Genomic DNA, 22,299 nt, shown 5'->3' with positions numbered 1-22,299 from the left:
TGGCGTAAAATCGGGTTTTGCCGGTAACATATATAAAGCCCCATAGTGACCGAGAAGGTAAAACCGCTAGATACACGGTGTTATATATGAAAACATGGGGAACTGGAACATGGTAACTCCATGGTGAAACGTGAATTCGCGACCAACTGCAACTAAACATTGGTAGTTGGTCGCGGGCTTAGTGAATTCAATCGTTAAAATGTCTGTGCTTATATACGTCACCATATTACAACACAGAGACTTCATGATTAAATTCTAAATTTAAAACCGATTTCATGAGGAGTTTTATTTTATGGACAGGGTACTAAATTTCACATGTTACAACACATACAAAAAATTTACATGTTTTACACGTTGACCGTATAATTCGACTTAAAAATTGATCGACGACCGAATTTTCGGGATTCAATTTTTCTTCTATTTTCTTAAATCACATCTTTGTAATTCGATAAAGTAAACAAATAAAATTAATTTACAGTATATTGAAATAGTTTCAATATCCTAAACTGTACATAAAAAATCCTATGTATAATAATGGGTAAAATGTGTTGTGTGGATCGTTGTCTCTTCGAGAAGTCAATGCTGCCTCGGGAGATCTGGCCGGGGTGCTTTTGGCTCTCTGCTAGAGGAGCAGTTTGTTTTCACAATAAGACCAAAATAAAAGTTTATCGTAAGTAACTTAGAAAGGATTTAACAAATGGAAGTAAGATTAAGGCCACTTGGGACAAAATTCCACAAGTAAGTAGGGCATTCAAAGATCACAATTAACACAAACAACAGAACAAACTTCTTAAAAGCAGCCTTAACACTTTCCACAATTGTCTTAAAACTGTGTTGACCAGCAGTATTATTACATTGAAAATTAATGGAATTCACAGTGTGATTGCGAATGATGAGAACGCAAATGAAGTGGCGATGATGGACGAGGGATGACACAATGAATGTCGCTTAGTAGTCGGTAATGTCGAAGTCTTGCTAGGAAAAACCTCATGTCTTTTGCATGATATTCCAGTTTTCTTGGATAAACACCGCACTTTTGACACAGTATATACAACCACAAAACACGTAACCATCCACAGTTTGGAATAAAGTCGAGAACCGCTTGTGCCAAGTTTGATTCTAGCAAAATGGCGAAGCTGTTGGATCTTTAGTTTTAAATACTTCCTTTAGCGAAGGTGTGTGTTCAGGAGCCAAGACTGGTTCACTAGCAGGCTCGTTAACAAGAAAGGAAAGTGAAGATTGACCATGACCAGAAGACTCTTGAGAAATGAGCTCACTTGCGGTCGAAGTATTCGTTACAGGTTGTGGAATGTTGGGTTGCACCTTAGTGGTCTGATTTTGAGATGCCTGAGGTCTGCGATTGTAGCTGTTGTAGCTTGCATTATTACTTGAATTGTCCTCATAAGAACTTAATGGTGAAGCGTAATTCATGTTACTCTTCCTGTTAATAGTAATAGTTTTCTTTTTCTCAGTATTCTCTTTCTTTTCTGCATCATCTTCTGATGCAGACTGTTCTTTGGAACTATTATTTGTCGAAGGTGGCGATGTATCTTTAGCTATTGAATCCTGTTTCGGTTTCAAAGGTACAGCTGCAGGTGAAGTAGATGTAACACCAGATTTTTTCTGTGACGTTGCACTGTTGTTATTTGAGTCGGATTGATTTTGATCAGAAGAACGATGCCATCTCTGATCCACGGGTGGATGCAATAATCTTGTCAGACGTGGATCACTAACAGATTTGGGAAGATGAGATGTTACTGTAGTAGTAGTAGTTGTAGAAGGTGTATGATTGATAGATGCAGATGTCCAAACAGATTCTGGTGGCATATTTTGTGAAGATGGCATATTTTCAGGTTGCCTTGGTCTGATAGAAAGATTTGATGATTTTAAAATTCTTGGATCTGTAATTCTTGGTTTTGAAGATTCCCAGTGCTCCATATTAGCAGGATTTCCAATGTCATTTGCACTCATGACTGGCTTTACTGGCACATCTAAAATGTTCTTTTTGCTTTGTTCGGAACCAACTGGGCCAACATTGTCAGTCATGTGTTGCTGCTGACGAAGTAAACCAGACATTTGTTTGAAGTACTTTTTTAAACGTGGATCATTCAATAATTTTGGATCTGACTGACACTGGAACACATATGAACTATAATTAGGTTGTGATGGGGTTATTGAATGTAACTTATATTGTAAGTTGTTAACTACACTTTTTGTATTTTCAATGATCACGTCATTTGGTTTGTTGACCACTGGACGCATTTCCCACGGTGGTGGAGATGGCTTCTCTGGTAAGTTACGAGGCGTAATGGGATTGCTGTTCATAACTGGAGGAGTTACGCGAGGATCTCTTGAAGCTAGTCTAGGATCTCGATTCTGCAGTCTTGGATCTCTGAATGGTGGAGATTTATTTGTAATATCGGGCATATTCATCATCGGTGGTTTGCCTGGATTTGGTCGAATTCGTGGGTCTCTGCTTCCTGGTTTATTACAGTTGGGAGCATTTTCAGGTGGTATTGTACCTAACAAATTCTGCCAAAAGTCATTTTGTTGATTGGAGATATTATTTCCATTGATTTCTATATTTTGAGATGCTTGTTGTCTTATTTCACTCAACATCTTAGTAATATCAATAGTAGAATTTGAAGAAAATGACTGTCCCAAGTTCTGATGTGATCTGTTTGGAGGAGGCTGAAAAAACAAAGAGGGACGAATTATTATAATAATAATAATTTTAATTATAAACATATCACTAAAATCAAATCATACCATCTCTCGTAATTTTTTCAATACTGCTGTCAGAGGCTGATCTTCTGTATCATCCTCATCACTACTATACCAATTTTCTTTTTTCTCGTCATCTTCAGCTTTTCCTTCTGGATCTTCAGAAACGTCGCCACCATCTGTACCACTATCTCCACTTGCAGCTTCCTTTTGATGCTGCTGAATCCTTAAGTACAGTTCTCGTTGTCTTCTAGGAAGATGAGTAGGAATTACAACAGTAGGGGGAGGAAGATTCGTTTCAGATGGTGGAGAATTTGCAGACTGCTGCATGAACAATTGGTTATCCTGATTGGAATTGCCAGCATCACTAGACTCGCTGTTTCCAAGTTTTGTGGAACTTTCTTCATTGGAATTGTCATTGGTATTTTTTACACTATTTTGATCTTTCAGATCTTTCTGGTTTTCGAAATTTTTAATGCTTGAATTAAGTGCCAAACTTTCTTTAGCTGTTGTAAGAATAAAATGTAATTTTAAGTTCTCTGTTAGCCTACATTATTTTATTAACAACAGACAAACTTCATAAATGGTTTACCTTGTATTGGCTTCTCATCATTTAGAGGTTCCATTTCTTTATTACTTAGTTTATTGCTTTCCCATTCTTCTTGGCTACTACTTTCTCCTTCGTGTATCGATGAGAACATACCTGGCGGATCCAGATGAGGTGGCAAATGAGCATTTAAACCAATAGGCATGGCTATCGGAGGTAACGACATCAAGGATGGAATTTTATTGGGTGATCTTGGAAGAGTATCCATATAGAAGTTTGGTCTGAAATAGAGAAATAACTTAATTATATCTCTTAAAATTTAAATCATTAGTAAACTACTATTAAAACAAAATTTCTACAGTAATTAAACTATGAGCATACAAAATCCAAGTATACCCAGACAATACCGCTCTTGAAAAACAAATTATTTGCCCAGGATACTTTATTGCAAAGCTTTCAATAAGTATGTTTTAGTTTTTTAATTCCTTTCCCTTATAAAATGAGTGTGATTGGTGTTTTTTTTTTTTTTTTTAAACTCTCTTGGGCACTGACTTTTACCCTATGGGCACTAAGAGACAACCTCCTGTTTTTTTTGTTTTTTGGAAGATCATTATGCATTTTGCTGTATCCACAATGGGACCCCAAAAATTTCTGGACTTTTTCAACTCATCCAGATTTAATCCTGGGTCCCCCAGAGTGGCAGGGTGCCACCTTTACTGGTCAGCCTCCAGCTCTCAGCACAACTATTAAAGCAGATGCCAGAACATCATTTTTTGTGTTAGCTTAAAAAAATGTAGTGGCTGAAACTTTCTGTAACATAACATATAATTAACATTGCTGATTTTCTTGTAATAATTAAAAATTATCCTGAAATTTACTCCTACATCTGTTCCAATATCTGTCTGTAGTCCCTTTTGACTTCCTTTTTTTTACATACAACATATTTAATTCAAATTTTTCTTCATTAAAAAAACTAAAAAATCTGAGACACAAACAGTACATTACCAACAGCAAAAATGCAATAAGCAAATATGATAATGCCTTAAAAATCGTTATGATCATCACATTTAATAGAAACAACTTGCAATGCCAAGTTCTTTGACTACAAACTGAAGAAGTGATATTTCTGAAATTAAATAAATCAAAACAAAGAAAATTGGTTCTGCAAGCTGTCAGTCATAAATGTATTTAAGAGTTAAATTTTTAACTTGATACTGTAATTTTACAAACAAATTTCATAAAACTTTAAGAATTGGTTGGATACTATCCATAGAAAAATTAACATTAACAATAAAATAATCATAGTAAATAAATAGCATTAATAATGATAAGAACAAAATTAATTTTAATGTAAATAAGGACAATGTTTAGCTTCTTCATCACCACCACTCATCCTGATTTCATTAAATATTCTAAAACTTATAAAAAGTTTAGATGAGAAATTAATACATAATGAAACCATTAGGATTCAGTACTGCACCTTCAAATTTTCCATTATTTCAGGAGTTTTTGTTTTTATAAAATAACATATTCATTTGACAATGAATGATGGCAAAAATAAATAAAATAGGAAGACTCTTTTTAAATGTTGTATCTTAAGATTAAAAAATTAATAAAATTGTTATTATTTTGTGACATCTGCACCTTTAAATATTTTAGATGTGTTTAGTTATTTATGGGCCTTCATTAATTAAAGACAGGAGGAGCCATGAAAAGCAAATCATTGTACACAATGGTGAGGGAAGGATCGAAGCTGTGTGTGTGTGTGTGCGTGTGTGTGTATGGACTATTTTTAGTAGTATTGTTGCATACAAATTAGTTCTTATGAGCCTATGTACTAATCAGGTGAATAAACTATCAGAAAATATTTGCAGAACTTTTTAGTCATTTCTTCAATATGATTGGAGGTCCATGAACTACATGTAAAGGTAGAGATTTACAAAAAGTACAGTACATCAGTGTACAAAATAGGAAGTGGCTCAAAAATTGTACCTGTAATTAACAGATGGTCCCTTATTTAATAGGTTTTCCTTTTTTTTTAAATTAAATTTTATATTTTGTTTTGTGAAAGTATTTTTCGATTCTTATTCATTTTCTAAACTATGAAACTTCTATTGTTATTAGTTCCATTTTAAGAGTTATACACACTGCACTTCATTAATTCTGAGATGAAGATTTTATCCAATTTTACATATCTAAAACAGAGATGCATCAAATTCACCGTATAAAAGAGACTGTGAGGAATTTTCAGTAGTCAACAGAATATTTTAGTTGTATTCATCAGGCAACATTTCCAGTTAGTACACACTACCCAACAAAAATAGATAACACTACACAAACTAGAGAAATGCATCCTTTTTGATAATAGCAGGGAACTCCTGGAAAATAATAAAACCATGTAAAATGAAATCAGTAGAATTGGTGATTTTCTTGCTTAGTACACAAAAGAATAAGTATGCACATAATAAATGACTTTTAGGAAATATATGAAACGCACTCCTAGTATTGATAATATGTCATTCAGCAAGATATGCCCATACTGACAGGACAACATAGCTGTGGAACTGATGCCCAACCATAGTCAAATGAACAGGTAACATTTACAGTATATAACATGATGAATTCTTAAGATAACATTGTTTCAAATATTCATTCCCCCAAAATTTTACCATATAAAGCTGTTACAATGCAATAGAAATTTTACAGATCATTATAAGTATAAAAATCTTTGTATCTGCCATAAATTCAAAAAGCAAATAATTAAAATTCTTACTTATTACTAAAATTATTGTTATGATACTCATCTTAAATGTCTACATCAAGCAATAATCTATATATACAGGGTGGGCCAGCGAAAACGAAACGGCAGAGTGTTCGTGTTCGTCCAAGCAAAGCGCTCGGACAGGTCGATCTTTTGCTCGAGGGGACATCTTTTGCAATAAAGTTTTTGCGATTCTGAATACAACAGACAACAAAAAATTTTAAGAACTCATTTATTTTGTATTAACTAAACAAACATTTATTTCGAAAAAAATGTTTGTTTAGTTAATATTCAGAATCGCAAAAACTTTATTGCAAAAGATGTCCCCTCGAGAGTAAAATCGACCTGTCCGAGCGCTTTGCTTGGACGAACACGAACACTCTGCCGTTTCGTTTTCGCTGGCCCACCCTGTATATATATATATATATATATAATATAATATATATAAATGGATATGTTTGTACCTATATTTCACTCTACAGCCAAAACTACACATCGCACATGAATGGTGTTTGTGTGTGGTAGCAGCCCCAAGTCTCCCATCTGCACTATGGTGGTTGCGTCTCGATAGCTATAAAGGTGTGGGAGATATGGGGGTTGAAAGTGGTTGACTTCGAAAATGTGTGATGTTTCAATGAGAATGTTCCAGTTTTTTCTAGAAAGCTCCAGAACCTGGAGGTGAAATTTGGTACACAGGGTACATCATGAAAACACACACTAAGAAGGGATTTTTTGAAATTCCCCCTGCGGGGGGAGAGGGAGAGCATTAACCTGAAGAACAGCTTCTACTGTACTATTTTAGATACAAATTTTTGTATTTAACCACATTTTAGTAGAGTACACAATGTGAATGAACACTAGGAAAAGATTTTTTGAAATTTCCCCATGGGGGAGAGGGAGAGCATTAAGTCTTAACCTGAAGAATGGCTTCTACTGTACCATTTTAGATGAGATTTTTTGTTTTTAATTACATTTAGTCTTCATTCAGTACTTAGGTGTATTAAATTGATAACATTTCAGGCATTGTTAATAACATTTTTTATATATTTCAATTTTTTTAACCAAATATTCGAACCATTTTAAATTTGAATTTCTGGAACATTTACATCATTCTATAATCGAACCAATTCAATTATAAAACAATTGTAAACGTTCCAGAAAATTTATCAAATTAAAAACAGGTGTTAAATAATTATTATAGTTGTTGAAATATTGAATGTAAATAGGGTTTGCTTGCAAAATCCACGTGAGCGAAGCCGCGGGTAACAGCTAGTAATAATAGTAAAAATCTGTCATACCTTGAAAATGAATGAGGAGGACTTAGAATAGGAGCATTACAAGGTACAGGATATCTCTTCTGCTGCATCTGAAGTACATGCTGCTGCCAACGCCACGTTTCTGCTGCCTCTTTAACATGACGGGGAGGAGAACCGAGTAGACTGGGCCTTTTTTGCTGTTTGGGAGGAGAGCCAATGTCTTCCGGACCACTACCATCTTTTTTATTTTCTTCCGCTTTACTACTTTCTAAATACTAAAATATGAAATAATAAATAATTAGAAACCTTCTTCAAAAGTTAATATAAAAGAAACATAAATTTAAATAAGGTACATTTTATATGTTACTTGCCAAACAATTTGCTGGATTATGTCAGACTATTTTAAGGCCTGGGTTAAGCATAAGTTGGCTGAAAGCCATAGAGGACTGAGTACTAAATCATCCCAAGCTGGTACAATGAGTGACTAGTATGGTTATATTTAAATTAAATAATTAGCAGCTCTGGAAACAAAGACTGGGTGGATGTCCAGGTAGCCTAATTGACAATGTTATGCACAGTAAGCAGGAGTTGAGAGTTTGAGTTTCACTCTAGGCCAATTCCTCTCTTCCAAAATATTGTAAATTAAAATTTGCTTATTTCTAATTATTAAATTTACATTTACCAGGAGATGGTGGCAAAATTGCCTACCTCTAGCCAAACTAATTTGTATTTAATTCTTTACTAGCCTTAAAATTACCTGCCGGATAATCTGGCAGATCATTTGGTGATACAAATTAATCAGGTTGTCATTTATGTCATATATTATATGTTACTTAAGAACAAAGTAAAATATCTTTAAACTTTAATTAATTCCTATAAATTATAGAAATCACTTAAAATCCAGAATACACTCAAATTTTTTCATAATAATTAATAATAATAAATATTTTTGCTCATCATGTAAGCAGACAAAATAAATTTTAATTGGGTCGGCTAAGTGATTGCCTTAACTCTATTTCTGAACCAAATAAACAATTTTTTAAATTTTCTGCAATATTTTGCTTCTTTGAAATTCTTTAGTGATAACATCACTCAGATTATAACATTTCATTAGCTTAATAATAATTTATTAAGAGAATTAATTACCTTATCTAATAATTTTCTCATTTCGTCAGTTAAAGGGTCATGTGAAAAAAGACAGTTCGTTTCCGAGTAGCATTTTGCTCCGGTGTGAAAAAATTTACATGGAAATTCACGTAAATATCAGTTAAGAAGTAATAATTAACAAAATTTGAATAATAAATTTTTAATGATGGAATATATTTCAATAAATTACACTATTAATCATAACTTATATTTAGCCAAGATAAGTCAATCTGACAAACTAACACATTAATGAGGTTTGTCATTTGGGGCACTTTAAAGCCACTAAAAAAAAAAAGTGTTTCACGCAAAACTAATAAACTAAATAATTGAAAATTATATTAAAATATTACTTTCTGATATGATTATACAGTTTGCAACATTATACAATATTTTACATTATTTAACCTTTATTAATTACAGTATGTTTTATAATAATCACCTGGCACATTTGAAGATTTTTGTTATATATATATATATACATACATACATACATACATACATACATACAGCAGAGCGTCATTTATCCAAAAACCAATCAACGGAAACGTTGGTTAACTGAAAGCTTTCCAGTCAGACTATGTCGTGCTGAATTGAACATTTTTGATACTAGATCAACGCCTAAAGTATAATTTTTTGTTTTTATATTTTTCAATATATTTATTTTGTTTGTATAAAATAAAGAAGTAATTTTTAACAATACAATAGCCGCGATTATTATAATAAAAATTTTTGTTAGGCTTAAAATCAACGAAAATTCAATGCGAAGCAACACGCAATGGAGAAAAATTTCAACATGGGATAGGTTAATTTAATATATTTTTTCGTACATAATCAGTTATCTGAAAAATAAGTTATCCAAACAACCCTAGTCCTCAATTGATTCAGATAAACGACGCTCTACTGTATATAACAAAAATAAATCATATATATATATAACAAAAGTCTTTATTAATTACAATATATATATACACACCTGGTACATTTGAACATTTATATTGTAGCTTTTATACAATACAGAATTAACATATTCAATCTAACTATAGCAATTTATAAATTGAATATGTTAATTCTCTATTGTATAAAAGCTACAATATAAATTTTCAAATCTACCAGGTGATTATTAATTACAATATCTCCTATAATAAAGATTAAATAATGTAAAATATTATTTAGTGTTGTAACATTTATGATAATAGGTATTTGTAAAAGAGAACTGATGAGGGGTATAACAGTGAAATACGCATTTTTTACCCTTTCCCTCAGAAGTTCTTGTATGATAAATTAGTAATAAAAGCAAATTTATGCTAAACTAAAATTTCAAATATGATAGAAGAAACTGTAGAAACAACAATGAACTCAGTTCATTCAACTAATACAGTCATTCTAGTATAGCATTTCTCAACCCATGTTTTGAAATTGCCCCCAGTGTTCCATAAAAAAAGAGGAAAAAAAAATTTAATGGTAAATTTATTCCAATGTACAACATATTACTTTATTTGTGTACTATTCCATGTTTACTATTTTATATAATACAATAAAGTTTACGTGTTGCTTTATGAGAGTAGTAAATGTGAAATTGCTTATCAATTTTCGATTATATTGATGCTAATGCTCCACATAATAAAAAGTATGTAAATGGTGTTCCATGGCCTCAGAAAGGTCAAGAACCATGCCCTAGTTGTCTTATAATTTTTTTTTTTTAAAGACCCACGTAATAACTTAAAGAAATTAATTTGTAAAAATTAATAATCTACTTAATGTACAACTTAGCTGGAGGATTAATTACATAGGAAGGGTGCTTATGGACACTAATATTTAATATCTTTAAAACACTGCAATGTTCCAAATCTCTTAATATTAACAAAATGCATTAAACTGATTTTCATTTCAAACTAATCAATACTGTAATTTATTGAAGACACTACAAGCAATATCTTAATGGCTGAGACATTAGACTATTGATGTATTCATGTTATAAATAATTTATCGCAATCTCTCTTCTTTAAGACCCAGACATTATTAAATCTAAATAATAATTTAACTCATTCATATTTAATATCTTGATTATAAATATTTATTAAACAATAACATTATATATTCAAGCATCATCTTTGAATGAAATTATGATAAGTTATTCTTAAATGTTGGCAATAAAGTTAATTTTCCTTTGATACATTCCAAGCAATAAGTGGACATTTAAAATGAATATAATTAAAACTAAAGTAAGTTATTGAAGAAAATACATTAGGTAGCAGTTAATATCGACTATCCAAATCCAAAGTTTATCCAATAAACTAAATATTTATAATCAAACCCTTCAGAAATTAAAAGTTTAAACTTGCTCCACACATTTGATATTTGTTGATTACCTTTGTTCCTTTTGATTTGGCACAATATACCAACAAGGAGTGGAAAATGGAAATACCAAATATTAGTTATGAGTAAATTGTCTCTAGTACTTGGTATTTGCCAAATACCAAATGTGTGGAACCACCTTAAAGACAATATTAGAAATTAAACTAAAATAGAAATTATATACTCCATCACATGACAAATTAATTGAATAAGTAAATACCTATCTACTTAATTTAACATTAATTGAATATGACCAAAATATACATCAATATGAATATGCATAAACACCCTCTTCAATCATAATGTGCAAATATAATTTATAAAATTAATTGCTTAAAGAATACATTAAGTTTTTATAATTTTTTGATGTTAAAAATATGAAAAATTAATATTTATATTCACTTTATAATATTATTTTTAAAAGGATATCATGCATATATAAGCATTTTGGTCCCTTGGCACAATAACCGTTAAGATAAAATTTGCAGATTTCTTTCTTTACAGATGGTAATGATGAATGAGAAAATGGACAGTCCGGTCCCTGAAAAAAATAATCAAATCATTTTATTGACATTGAAATTGTCATAACGAATATAATTATTTGTATCTGTAATAAAATAATTATATTACATTTTATTAACAAATTATTTTATTACATTTTTTTTTAGTTTTTTACATTTTTTACGGTATTTTATTAGTGAAAAGTATAAATTCTAACTGTAAAATATCATCAATTTAATATATAAATAAGTTGCTTAAATCTATAAAAAAAAAAAATTTCCTAATGCTCTTGAACTATAATAAACACCAATTATGAAGCATATATAATCAGGGCCGGATTAACCCACTTTTGGGCCAATGTTCCCTCTAAGCAGTGCGGCTGCGCACTGCTCAAATTGTTGCCGCACACGAGAATTTATGTGCCGCGCAGGCAAGCATGCACACTGATTTGAATTGTTTACTCATTTCTCACTCTGTCTGCAACATGATTATTGCTACATATATTTCAATTAAATACATTAAATCATTGACAAAAGGTAATATTTTGTATGGAAGTATGTTTTAAAATGAATTTTAATTTCTACTTTATAATTAATTATTTTAATTTTTATATATATATATGCTCAGAACAATTTTTTGCTCAGAGAAGTATATGTTCCACTCATCTACAAAAAAAATTAGAGGGAACATTGTTTGGGGTCCTAGACATTTTCTTCTTACTCCCTCCTCCCCCAAGAAATAGAGCACACAAAAAATATAAAACAATAAATAAAACAAAACTAAATAATGTGAAAAGCTAAAACAAATCTTATATTTTTATTAATAAAAAATATTTAATATACAACAATAAATTTTAGTTTTTCTAGAAAACTTTGAACAGTTTGTTTATAAATTTTTAAAAAATTGAAATTTATTTTATTAAATAACTAACAAAAGTTGTTATACAATAACAATATTACCTTAAAATATTAATTGTTTAATTTAACCTTTTTGGTTAATATTTAAATAATATAATATTTTACCCATGAAAGGTAAATTGAATAATGAAAAAGATAATTTAAATAAAAGCCAAGATAGTTTTAAAAAAGTAAGTATATAAATATGAATAAACTTTATTTAAAAATTCGGAAAAGTAAACTAACTCATTTACAAATCTTTTCAAAATAGACAGTTTGACCAGGCCCGTCAAAAAACAAGGCCCTAGACCAGGGGTGGCCAACAGTTTTTGCCTGAGCCGGATTGGAAAGAAAAATTTTTTCACGGGTGAAACGAAATATTAAAATTAAATCCTGTTAAATAACAGAAGTTCCTGATGCATGCGCAATGTCATTTTACAATGTGAAGAAACGTACAAGCAAAAAAAAAAGGCAGGCAGCGCTGTGCTTCACACGATGTCAGCATAAACAGAGGGACATGGTGGAATGGCAGATGAGTTTCAGTGAGTGTGGGCTCTTTGGTTCTTCAAATAGTGTAAATTTATAACAGACAAATGCAAAAGTTGTAAATCTCTACAATGGAATTTTTTTAAAACATGAAGAAGTATCGCGAATCCATTCCACCAATTATTGGAACTTGAGTAGCTAATTTTGAAAAATTAGTCGGCAGACCGTATCTTGGCCACCCCTGCCCTAGACATTTGTCTCATTTGTCTATGCAATGATCCGGCCCTGTATATAATATAATAAAGATAATACAGATATAAAGCAGGTTTTTTTGAGAAAAAGTAGTGTATTTGAAGGGGACATTATATAAAAATAAAATCTCAAAAAAATCAAATATTTTATAACTTAAGACAAGTTAGAGTTTGACCTTTTATACCCCATGCTGTTACAACATCTGTTTGACACTCTCATCAAATGCTAAGTGCCAACTTTTAAATATTTTTTTCTTATTAATTTTCTCTGTATTATTTTAAACAACAGCATTTACATTTTATATTACCATGAATTATTATATACTAGATTTTTAAAATAAAGTTATTTAATTAATACACTGGATAATTAAAGTACCCCCCTATTCAATGCTGTACAGAGAGCTATTTAACTGTCCAAATACAAATTAGATTTGGTACAGTGGCATTTCAAAACATGCAAAAGAATTTTCATTAAAAAAAATAATGCTGAAACTTACTGCTGAAGAACTTTTGATACTTCAATCAATATTTTATTTTACTAGACACCCATAGTATACAGACTTTAGCTATATGGAGGATAATGTTCACCGTGGTATCCATTCTGAAGAAGTAAAACCTGAAGGAGACAAAAGGCACATTTGATAGCTAACCATAAATGATCCTCTGTGATGCTGTCTGTCATGGCTGCAAAATTTTCAACATATCATCAATAAAAACCATACTAAGTGTTCTCCCATCAATAAATCATACTGATTAAGATCGAGCTCATTCTTTTTGATGTTTGTGAGACAAACTGCTATAGTGGAGAATTTTGGCACTATTTTTTAAATATAAGGGTCTTGCACATGATCTAAAATGTCAACATATCAAATTTGGTTGTATTTGAACTGCCAAATCTCTCTCTAGATCAGTGGTTTACAACAGAGATGTCACAGCATACCAGGAGGATGCTGCAACGATGCTTCAGAGATGCCAGCTTAGCACCAAGTAGTGTTACAACACTTTTTACATTAATAAATGTAAAAAAAGGTCAACTCTTCACTGATAAAGAGGGAATTACCAAGTTGGGTGCCACTATTAGAAAAAGATTGATAAACATTGTTCTAGATGTGTCAGATACAGGTACTTTAATTATGATCACTTGGTCTATACAACTAATATTGTTAAAATCAATTTATACTATTTAACTGTTTTTTTGGAGTGCTTCTTAACATCAAAAACTGATGACCTCTCCCAAGTACTTTTGAGCTACTACGCTATTTTTCAGACCACAAAAAAAGTCATTAGAAACCAGGATCCAGGAACATAGAAAGGATATTGAAAGGGCTCCAGTCACCAGTATTAACTCAAGAGGCACAAGAGGCAGATATGAAGATAGAAATGGAGAGAACAAAGATTCTAGAGGAGCTTAGAGAAGATAGTTTGGATCAAGCAAGGAGGATATGGATTTATACAGGTTTATGGAAACACATGATTAATAACTTATTAGGGACTCTGAATCATTATCCAGGTCGCAGGAAGAAAAAATTAGAGGGTACTAATCATCAATTTGAAGTCTGTCTAATTCGTTATTTAGAATAATATAACCATAAAGGTTTTGGAACTTTTAGTGGAATGAATTTAAATAAAAACTAGATGTTCTAGAATTAGTTTTTACCTGCTAATGGTTGTATTCTCATGAAGATGAGGGTAATAGTCTGAAAGTATTTGGGAGAGATCATCAGTTTGATGTTAAGAAGCACTCCAGCAGAGCAATTAAAGATTAATTAATATATTTATTTATTTTTATTCTTCCTCTTGGCTTCTGTCCATTAAGTTTCACTTCTAATAATTTCTTTATTAAAATTGCAATCACCATTTCTAATTAAAATATCAAAGATTTAAGATTTAATATAAAAACTTTCTTCCAAATACATTGCATATTCTCAGGCATTTTTAATGTTATAACTAATAGAATTATGGCTTAACATAATCCAATTTATTTTTTCAACATTTTCCTTCCAGTTCCTTTAATCTAATATTCTAAATCTATACAAGTTCAAAGACTCAGACCAATGTAATCAGAAGAACTAATGCATATGGCTGGCAAAATAATTAAAATGAAATTCAATATCTTAATTTTTCATGATAGATAAAAATATAAAATTCTTGTCATTTGAGAAAAACTAACTGAAATTAAAACGTAAATAGTACCTTTGAACATCTCCCTTCCATGAAAAATTTACACAATGGACGACTTTTCGCCTTTGCAACTTTCCTCTTTTTGTTTAGCAAGGAACGTTTCTTGGATTCTCCATTTCGACTCCCGTCTTTTCTCTTCTTTTTCGTACCTCTTTCAGAGTTCTGCCGCCTGTTTGCATTCTTCCTCGCCACCTTTTTATTTCTTCGTTCTTTTTCTTCTTTAGGTTTATGTTCTTCATCATCTTGAGATGGAGAACTGAATAAAAAAAAAAAAAAAAAAAAATAGAATTAAACCTGAAATATTTTTTAATGGTCTACTGCATAAAACTCTAAAATTTTATTTATAAAAATTCTAAAACAAATAAAGCAAACCAGAATTAAGATATGTGATTTATATTATTGTTTTAACATGTATCCACAAAACAAACATCTAAATGAAAAGTTTCCACAAATTTAAATTAAATTATTATTACCATAATTTTGCATGGATAGACCACAGCTATCTTTAAAAAATTCATTTCAAAACAGATACGATAGAACAGCTTATCGTAAATTTTGCTACTTATAATTTATTGAGGAGAACTCTTGATGACTGCTGCAAAGGAAAAATTATTTTCCTTTGTGCAAAGTTAGCATGAGCATCTTTGAAAGTGTAGTGTAGGTTATGTGAAGATTCTACTTCAGTTCCAGAGATTATATATGACGGCAGGTTATCCATGGGAAAAATATGGTATATGATTTCTAATGTTAATAATTGCCATTAAAAGTTAAATAAAATAACCATAAATTAATTTAATGTTAAAAAGCAGTTCAAACCTTTTCTTTTCTGCATTAAGAAGTAAATTATCGTAAGAACTGGGAGATGGACTTCTACCGTCTTCGGATATTCTATTAAAATTCTTTTTAGGATAAGGCATTGGATTAATTGCAAACCAAGTATCTTCATCGTCAACACGATCGTGATCGATGTATCTCTTCTTTTTCTGTTATTTATAAAGAAATCATTTATTAAAATCATAAATAAAGAAATGTAGCAAAATTACTGTTTGAGGATTTTACTTTGGGTTTTCCCTGATCGTTTAAACCGTCATCTTTTCTTTTCTTTTTCTTCTTCCGTTTTTTCTTCCTCCCTGCCATATCTAATTCCTCACCTCCTTCTGATGTATGAATTGTATTGTTTTCTGTAGCTCCAACTACCTTTTTAGATTCTGAAACAATTATTAAAGTATTAAAAATCAATATAAAATTAAAATCATTAAGACGATTTCCACACAATTACAATTACCTTTATCGCTATCTCCGTACGTTTCGCAACAAGAATCGACAATCTCTCCTTCCTCGAGATCGATGTCGTCCATTGTTTGCGGCATTTCTTCCGTTTCAGTGTCCTCACTTTAAAAGTAAAACATACGTTAAAATTTCCATATAAAAAGCAAAAATATTATATAAAATCATATTTTACTCATAATTCTTCAATATACACAAAATTTATCACTATCTGAATAAATGCACACATAATTTATTGATTAATATGCAAAATCCAAAGAGCTGAGACCATTTCAAAGCCTACATTTTTATTTAAAATATTCTGTCATTAGAAATTTTTATATATATATATATACTTAAATATTTATATGTAGTTAACCATAATAATGCTCTAAGTGATAAGAATATTCAAATTGAATAATACATTAAATTACACATTCAAATATTCATAAAAAATTACATAATCAGCAAGTCATCAGTGTATTTGACACAGACACGAGTGACTTAAATTTCCATTAATTCATATTTAAATAAAATTAAAATCTTATTTAACTTGTACAAATAAATTTCATTTCATCATCATTTTAATATTTTATGATTTTAAATATGCTTTACTTATTCAAATTAATTTGTTTGTTTCTACAAAGTAATGTTCTCTCTCTGTAGAACTCAATTATAGATTGAAGTATGTACTGAACAAATTATAGACTGTTTCTAAATATTTTATTTTAATAAATTTATTTTTAATTTTTTATAAAATTTCTTCATGTTTTGGGCATTAAATGGTACTGGATTAAGACATTCATGTTATATGTGAGAAAAGGCCGAGGATTGATGAAATGGGGAACAACACTCTGCGAGAGGGTGCCTTCCGGGAAGAGTTTCTATGGGAAATTGACTCATATTTAGGTGTTGAACACAAAAAAAAACCTGGAAAACTCCATGCAACCAGCCTATCTGTGAGGTGCAAACAATATTCAGCAGTTTATCCATTCAGCTGCTGGTGGATGATAGAGAGCAAGACTTACATTTGATTCAAAGTATTGAAGAGTGCTCATGTCCAATGGACCCAGAAGCACAAACAGAATGACCAAACAAACCATTCACTGTAGATTACTATTCAACAATTATAACAATAAAATCTGAATGAATCTTGAACTAATTACTTTATTAAATATGAATGAGTAAACAACCTGTATCAACCCTCAATGTGTTTAATATACAAAAACACTATTGTTTGAGGAGTATCATTGGGTTACAATCATTTCAATCTGAATAATTCAAATTTATTGAACATTTCTTGCTAATTATACTTAAAATTTTATTAATTTATAAAATAAAAATCATCATTATGAAAGTATTACAATTAATTCTCTTGGTAATCAAACAAGTTTACCATAAGCTAGAAGGATCCTAACTAACTCAAAGTCAAATTCCGAGGATTAGAAACTGTTACAAACCAAAAAAATGCATTCAAGTGTGATGAAACATCTTGATGAAGTGGTAAAACACTAATATATAATTAAGAAAATGACTTAAGGAAAATTATATTCTTTTATTACACATTGCAAGTATTTATTGTTTGTATTCAATAAGAAACAATTTATTAAAAAATAAGTAAAATGTCTATCAGTCAAAGCAGAAGATTCTATGGAATTGAGAGAAATAAAAAAGAAAATAAAAATTACAGATAAAATTTTTATCACAAATTTATAATAAAAACTTTAATTAATTTTTAAATTATTAATACTTATTTTGAGACGTCAAGATAAATATTCTTGCTTCAAAAAGTAGTCTTAGATTTTAAAGTTCTTACATTTAACGTAATAAATTTGATCGAAAGAATAAAAATTACGGCCGATAAACCAAAGGAACGATAAATTCGAAGCATCAATACTTATTAGCATCATTAACGCCAATTCATCTTAATATGCACTTAGTAAATTATAAATTGTTTAGAATTTTTGGCAAATATTAAAATTCTAGTTGAAAGAATTGTTTAAATTTAAATATAGGCAATTGTTTATTTATTTTAAATAATTTTAAACCTTGCAACTACTTCGAAAGTCTAATAAAATGTTAAATATCTAAATTAGATGTAATGTATCATAAGGCCATAAAGACGAAGCTTTAATTTCCAAATCTCAACACCTATTTTAAATATTGACATTCTACGACAGATTAAACACCCGTTAACATTTATGTATTCTTTATTCCCGATTAACAGCACCATCCGTACGAATTGCCGGAATTAATTTTCTTCAGAACGACGCCAAGGACATTAATCGGCAATTCTATTTTTGTGCCGTTGTTTTGTCAGGCTGCTTAGAGTGGGACGGCGTGGAATCTACGGGTTGTTATTAGAGAAGATTTTCATTCGGTAGCAATAAATTCATGTATTTTTTTAAATATTTGTAATTGTTTAATTCAGTTTTTTTATTATTATAATGAACTGAATCAATTATACTTTATTCATATTTTTTTAAAACGATTTTTTTGTTCGATGTACAGTTGCAAAGTGCACAAAGGTCTCATTGTTGTCAGTAAACTGCATCTATTATGGATTGGGAGGGTGGGGGTAAAAAGTATCTGTGACGTCACGCTATCGTTTACTTTCACCTGCAGCGAAAATTAGGGATTTAAATGATAATTACGAAGCGGCAACGTGGCAAAAATAAATTCGAAAATTCGAGACGGGAATTTCGAAGAGCAACGAACGAGAAAAGGCCATGTTTAAATCCACGACGAGATAACGAAATCAACACCGGTTGCTAAGGGAGGTGACGTCAGTCAATCGGTTGCTAACCAACGCAGATTTTCGAATTGCAAACCAAACAAACCAAGGCCAATATTTATAATAATTTCCGATCGAACCGAAAAATCAATTTTTCGTCCATTCTATTTAATAATAATCAACCTACTTACACAATATTAAAAAATAATAATAATAATGGAACCGATTACGATGGTAACGTAATTGCACGTGCCAAATTTTTAATATATATTCCAATTACGTAACTCGTTCAGAAAAGAAAATATATATATATATTATTTTAAATAATATAATTTTAAAAACTTTAAATGGTTCTAAATTTCAATTTGAAATCCCCAGAAAAAAAACGACGACTTGAATTCTTTATATATTCGATATTTTCCGAATTATTCATAAACATCGGAAACTATTTTGTCGCATGACACGGGAGTAAACACAAGATCAAACTCCAAGGCCACAGACAAGCGCACACCGTATTCTATTCATAACCATTCTAAATAACGATCGCACTGGCAACGGTTGTTTTTCTTAGAATTCACGTTTCCACATGACGTCAAAGCTAATGTCATCGAAACGTGACCTATTCATTTGAATTTCGCATCGCGATAATACACAAAATGCATATATTTTCTTTTTTTAATAATCGCCGATCCTCGACTAATATTAAAAATATATATGTATCATATAATAATAAGTTATCGGGTTATCTACATGAAGACATTTTTATTTACGTAGAGTCGCCGAGGGGCCGCCATATTAGGTTCGGTTGGTGTATTTGTTAGTTTATTTATTAATGTCAACGTATTCTTTTTTTTTCTTCTCTTCTTCGAATTGGTTACTGAAGTCAAACAGGAAGCGAATTTGAAAGCTTGAAATGTATCTAAGCTTATTTTCCTGTAGGAAAAAAACAGTAGTTTTACGATTGAGATGCTTCCCCCCTCGCAGAATAGTATCGCCGACGGCCAACGTGACCTTGAACGCTGTCATATTTTAATCTGATTTCCCGGAGATTTTTCTAACTTGTCCTCACGGATATATAATTTTTTTCTTTTCTTGTTTTTTAATAAAATGTTAGTCGGCTTACGTCTTGATATTTCTTAACTTTTCGGGATTTCGATCCTGATAGGAAAAAAAAAATAAACAAATTAAATTGTGTGAAGTCTAAATGTATCTAGATGTCGCTTTTGTAGGTAACGGCGCCACCCCCCCCCCGCTGGGGAGCAATAACAAAAGGAGATCGAAGCGATAAAATGTTAGAATACCTAACGCAAAAAAAACTATTAGAAATAAACGTGAAAGGGAGAAAAATAATAATAATAACAGCAAATTCGCCAGTAAGAATAAAAAGGAATGAGAAAAGAAAAAAAAAATTATATAAATGACAGAGGTGGGGGCGGCGTTGTAAGAGTGACTGGAAGTCATTGAAAACAGCGCCCTCACACGTCACACAAACTAGATTTGATAGATAATTATTGTTTTACATTACCTACGTCTCCTCTTGGACAGAAAAATAATATCTTTTTAAGGATATTTCATATATATAAAAATCAGCCAGATTAATTATTATGATTAAAAAAATGGCTCGGTTTTCCTGACTTTCCATATACTCTTACCGAAAAAGGAGGATGGAGGATTTGTTTTTCCCCTAGTTGCTACTACTTAATATCTAATACCATTTGTTTTGTGTTTAAGAAAACAAAACAATGGATTCACGACTGTTGTCATACCGATGGATCTCGTGTACGTCACTAGTCATAGCTGTGTCTTCCCATCTACACATCACACACCTAACGTCACATCAAACAGTTCCACAGATAGTCTTGTCGCATAGGAGTGCAATCACCGCAGCAAACCTGAAAAGGAGAGACCTCTGCATGACCGTCAAACGGGTCCAAAGCACTACAATCAGGGAGCGAGCAACCGTCTACCCTACAGTGCGGAGATTAGTCAACAACTCGTTTTGCAAGCGCAGAATGGGGAGGAAGGAGGAACGTGGCGACCTATTTCCTGAAATATATAATTTTTTCCTCTTTTTTTTTTACTTCTAACTAATCGATTTATCGAACTAAACACCCACCAATCGATAAGAAATAAATGATATTTACACGGAAACCAATTGAAATCGACTAGGGAAGGCCATATAAGGACGTTGAACTAACGAAAAAAAAGACACAGGAAAAGCAAATTTAAAAACAAAAAAGATAAAGATTTAACCAAAAATAACGCAAAAGTTTGATTAAACTTACAATAAAGAAAAGTTTAGACACGAAATTAGATTTAAAAATTTGAAACCGATCACACGGTGGTGACGTCACAAGTACGAAATGGAAATTTTTAACAAAAAAAACTAATTATTTAACTATTAAATTCCATTAACGTTTACAATTAATTTTTAAAACATGCAAAGAGATAATACGGCGTTTAAAAAAAACAAGAAAAAACTATTATTATTATTATATTATAGACATAAAGATGGATTGGGGAATATGCCGAAACAATGGAGTCTCAGCAAACTGAAATGATCCCCACGAGATTGATGTTTCGGTTTACCTTTGTATTTCGAAGGAAAAAATACTTTATATTAGATATTGGTTCGAAGTAAGTTAATAAAATAAGTTAAGAAAAAACACCATTTTAACAAATAATATCCGGACGATTCTATAAAAATACTCGACCTGTCTTTGTCTTTGTTACCCATCTGTACAATGGGTGGGTCAGATACACATGGATGGGCCATATGCACGCGCTTTTAGTAACTGTAGTCCGTTAAATCTCAATTCAAAATACTCAATTATCTATATGAGAATGGACTTGATGTCCGACTTCGTCACAATTCTTCATATCTCCGTTCTTTTCCATAAAATAACCTTTACATCAGAAATGGCGCAGTTTGTAATGTGACCACGTGACGTCATTAATGTCGAGCTGTTGTGACGTCACGGACTCCGAAGTGAAAACAGTACGAAACGGAAATAATACCATTGCACATACATCATATTTATTAAGCAATAAAATTTCGTATAAATATTTAAGTTAAATTAAACTTAATAAAATTTTAATTAAACCATTAATAAATTTAATATGAATTGTGTTAAAATATTTTATTATCGACGCGGTTGATTAAATTTGGGTTTATTTTTTTTCTTCGTTATTGCA

At 30.9% G+C, this 22,299-nt stretch overlaps 1 protein-coding gene across 3 annotated transcripts; it reads right to left on the bottom strand.

Annotated features, from left to right (window-relative positions):
• Positions 1–248: 248 nt before the first annotated feature.
• On the bottom strand, positions 249–22,066 carry LOC136981495 (zinc finger CCCH domain-containing protein 4-like). 3 transcript variants are annotated; one of them, XM_067277801.1, is made up of 11 exons: positions 21,819–22,066; positions 16,390–16,496; positions 16,164–16,312; positions 15,921–16,087; positions 15,117–15,360; positions 11,219–11,330; positions 8,435–8,544; positions 7,331–7,563; positions 3,317–3,552; positions 2,770–3,233; positions 249–2,691 (listed from the first exon to the last, which is right to left on the bottom strand). In XM_067277801.1, exons 1-11 carry the CDS (start codon positions 21,878–21,880, stop codon positions 1,120–1,122), a joined length of 3,456 nt encoding a protein of 1,151 aa, XP_067133902.1. In that variant the 5' UTR covers positions 21,881–22,066; the 3' UTR covers positions 249–1,119. The 3 variants fall into 3 exon arrangements, with proteins under 3 accessions (XP_067133902.1, XP_067133903.1, XP_067133904.1); XM_067277802.1 differs by having other exon boundaries at positions 2,770–3,230; XM_067277803.1 differs by lacking the exon at positions 21,819–22,066 and adding an exon at positions 20,871–21,785.
• Positions 22,067–22,299: the final 233 nt, after the last annotated feature.

This window comes from Centruroides vittatus, unplaced genomic scaffold, assembly GCF_030686945.1.
Source record: "Centruroides vittatus isolate TY-2023 unplaced genomic scaffold, ASM3068694v2 contig_766, whole genome shotgun sequence".
In the NCBI taxonomy this organism is placed as follows: domain Eukaryota; kingdom Metazoa; phylum Arthropoda; class Arachnida; order Scorpiones; family Buthidae; genus Centruroides; species Centruroides vittatus.
Note: the sequence above shows the minus strand (reverse complement) of the source record. Positions and strands in the feature narration are given on the sequence as shown.

Bases quoted from the DNA above. Each gene is read 5' to 3' on its own strand.
- LOC136981495 (XM_067277801.1), bottom strand. From the start codon at position 21,880: ATGGCCCATCCATGTGTATCTGACCCACCCATTGTACAGATGGGTAAC. The intron at 7,564-8,434 runs GTAATTAATTCT...TTCATATTTTAG, and splicing joins TGAGAAAATTATTAGATAAG to TATTTAGAAAGTAGTAAAGC. The intron at 3,553-7,330 runs GTATGACAGATT...TCTCTATTTCAG, and splicing joins CCTCCTCATTCATTTTCAAG to ACCAAACTTCTATATGGATA.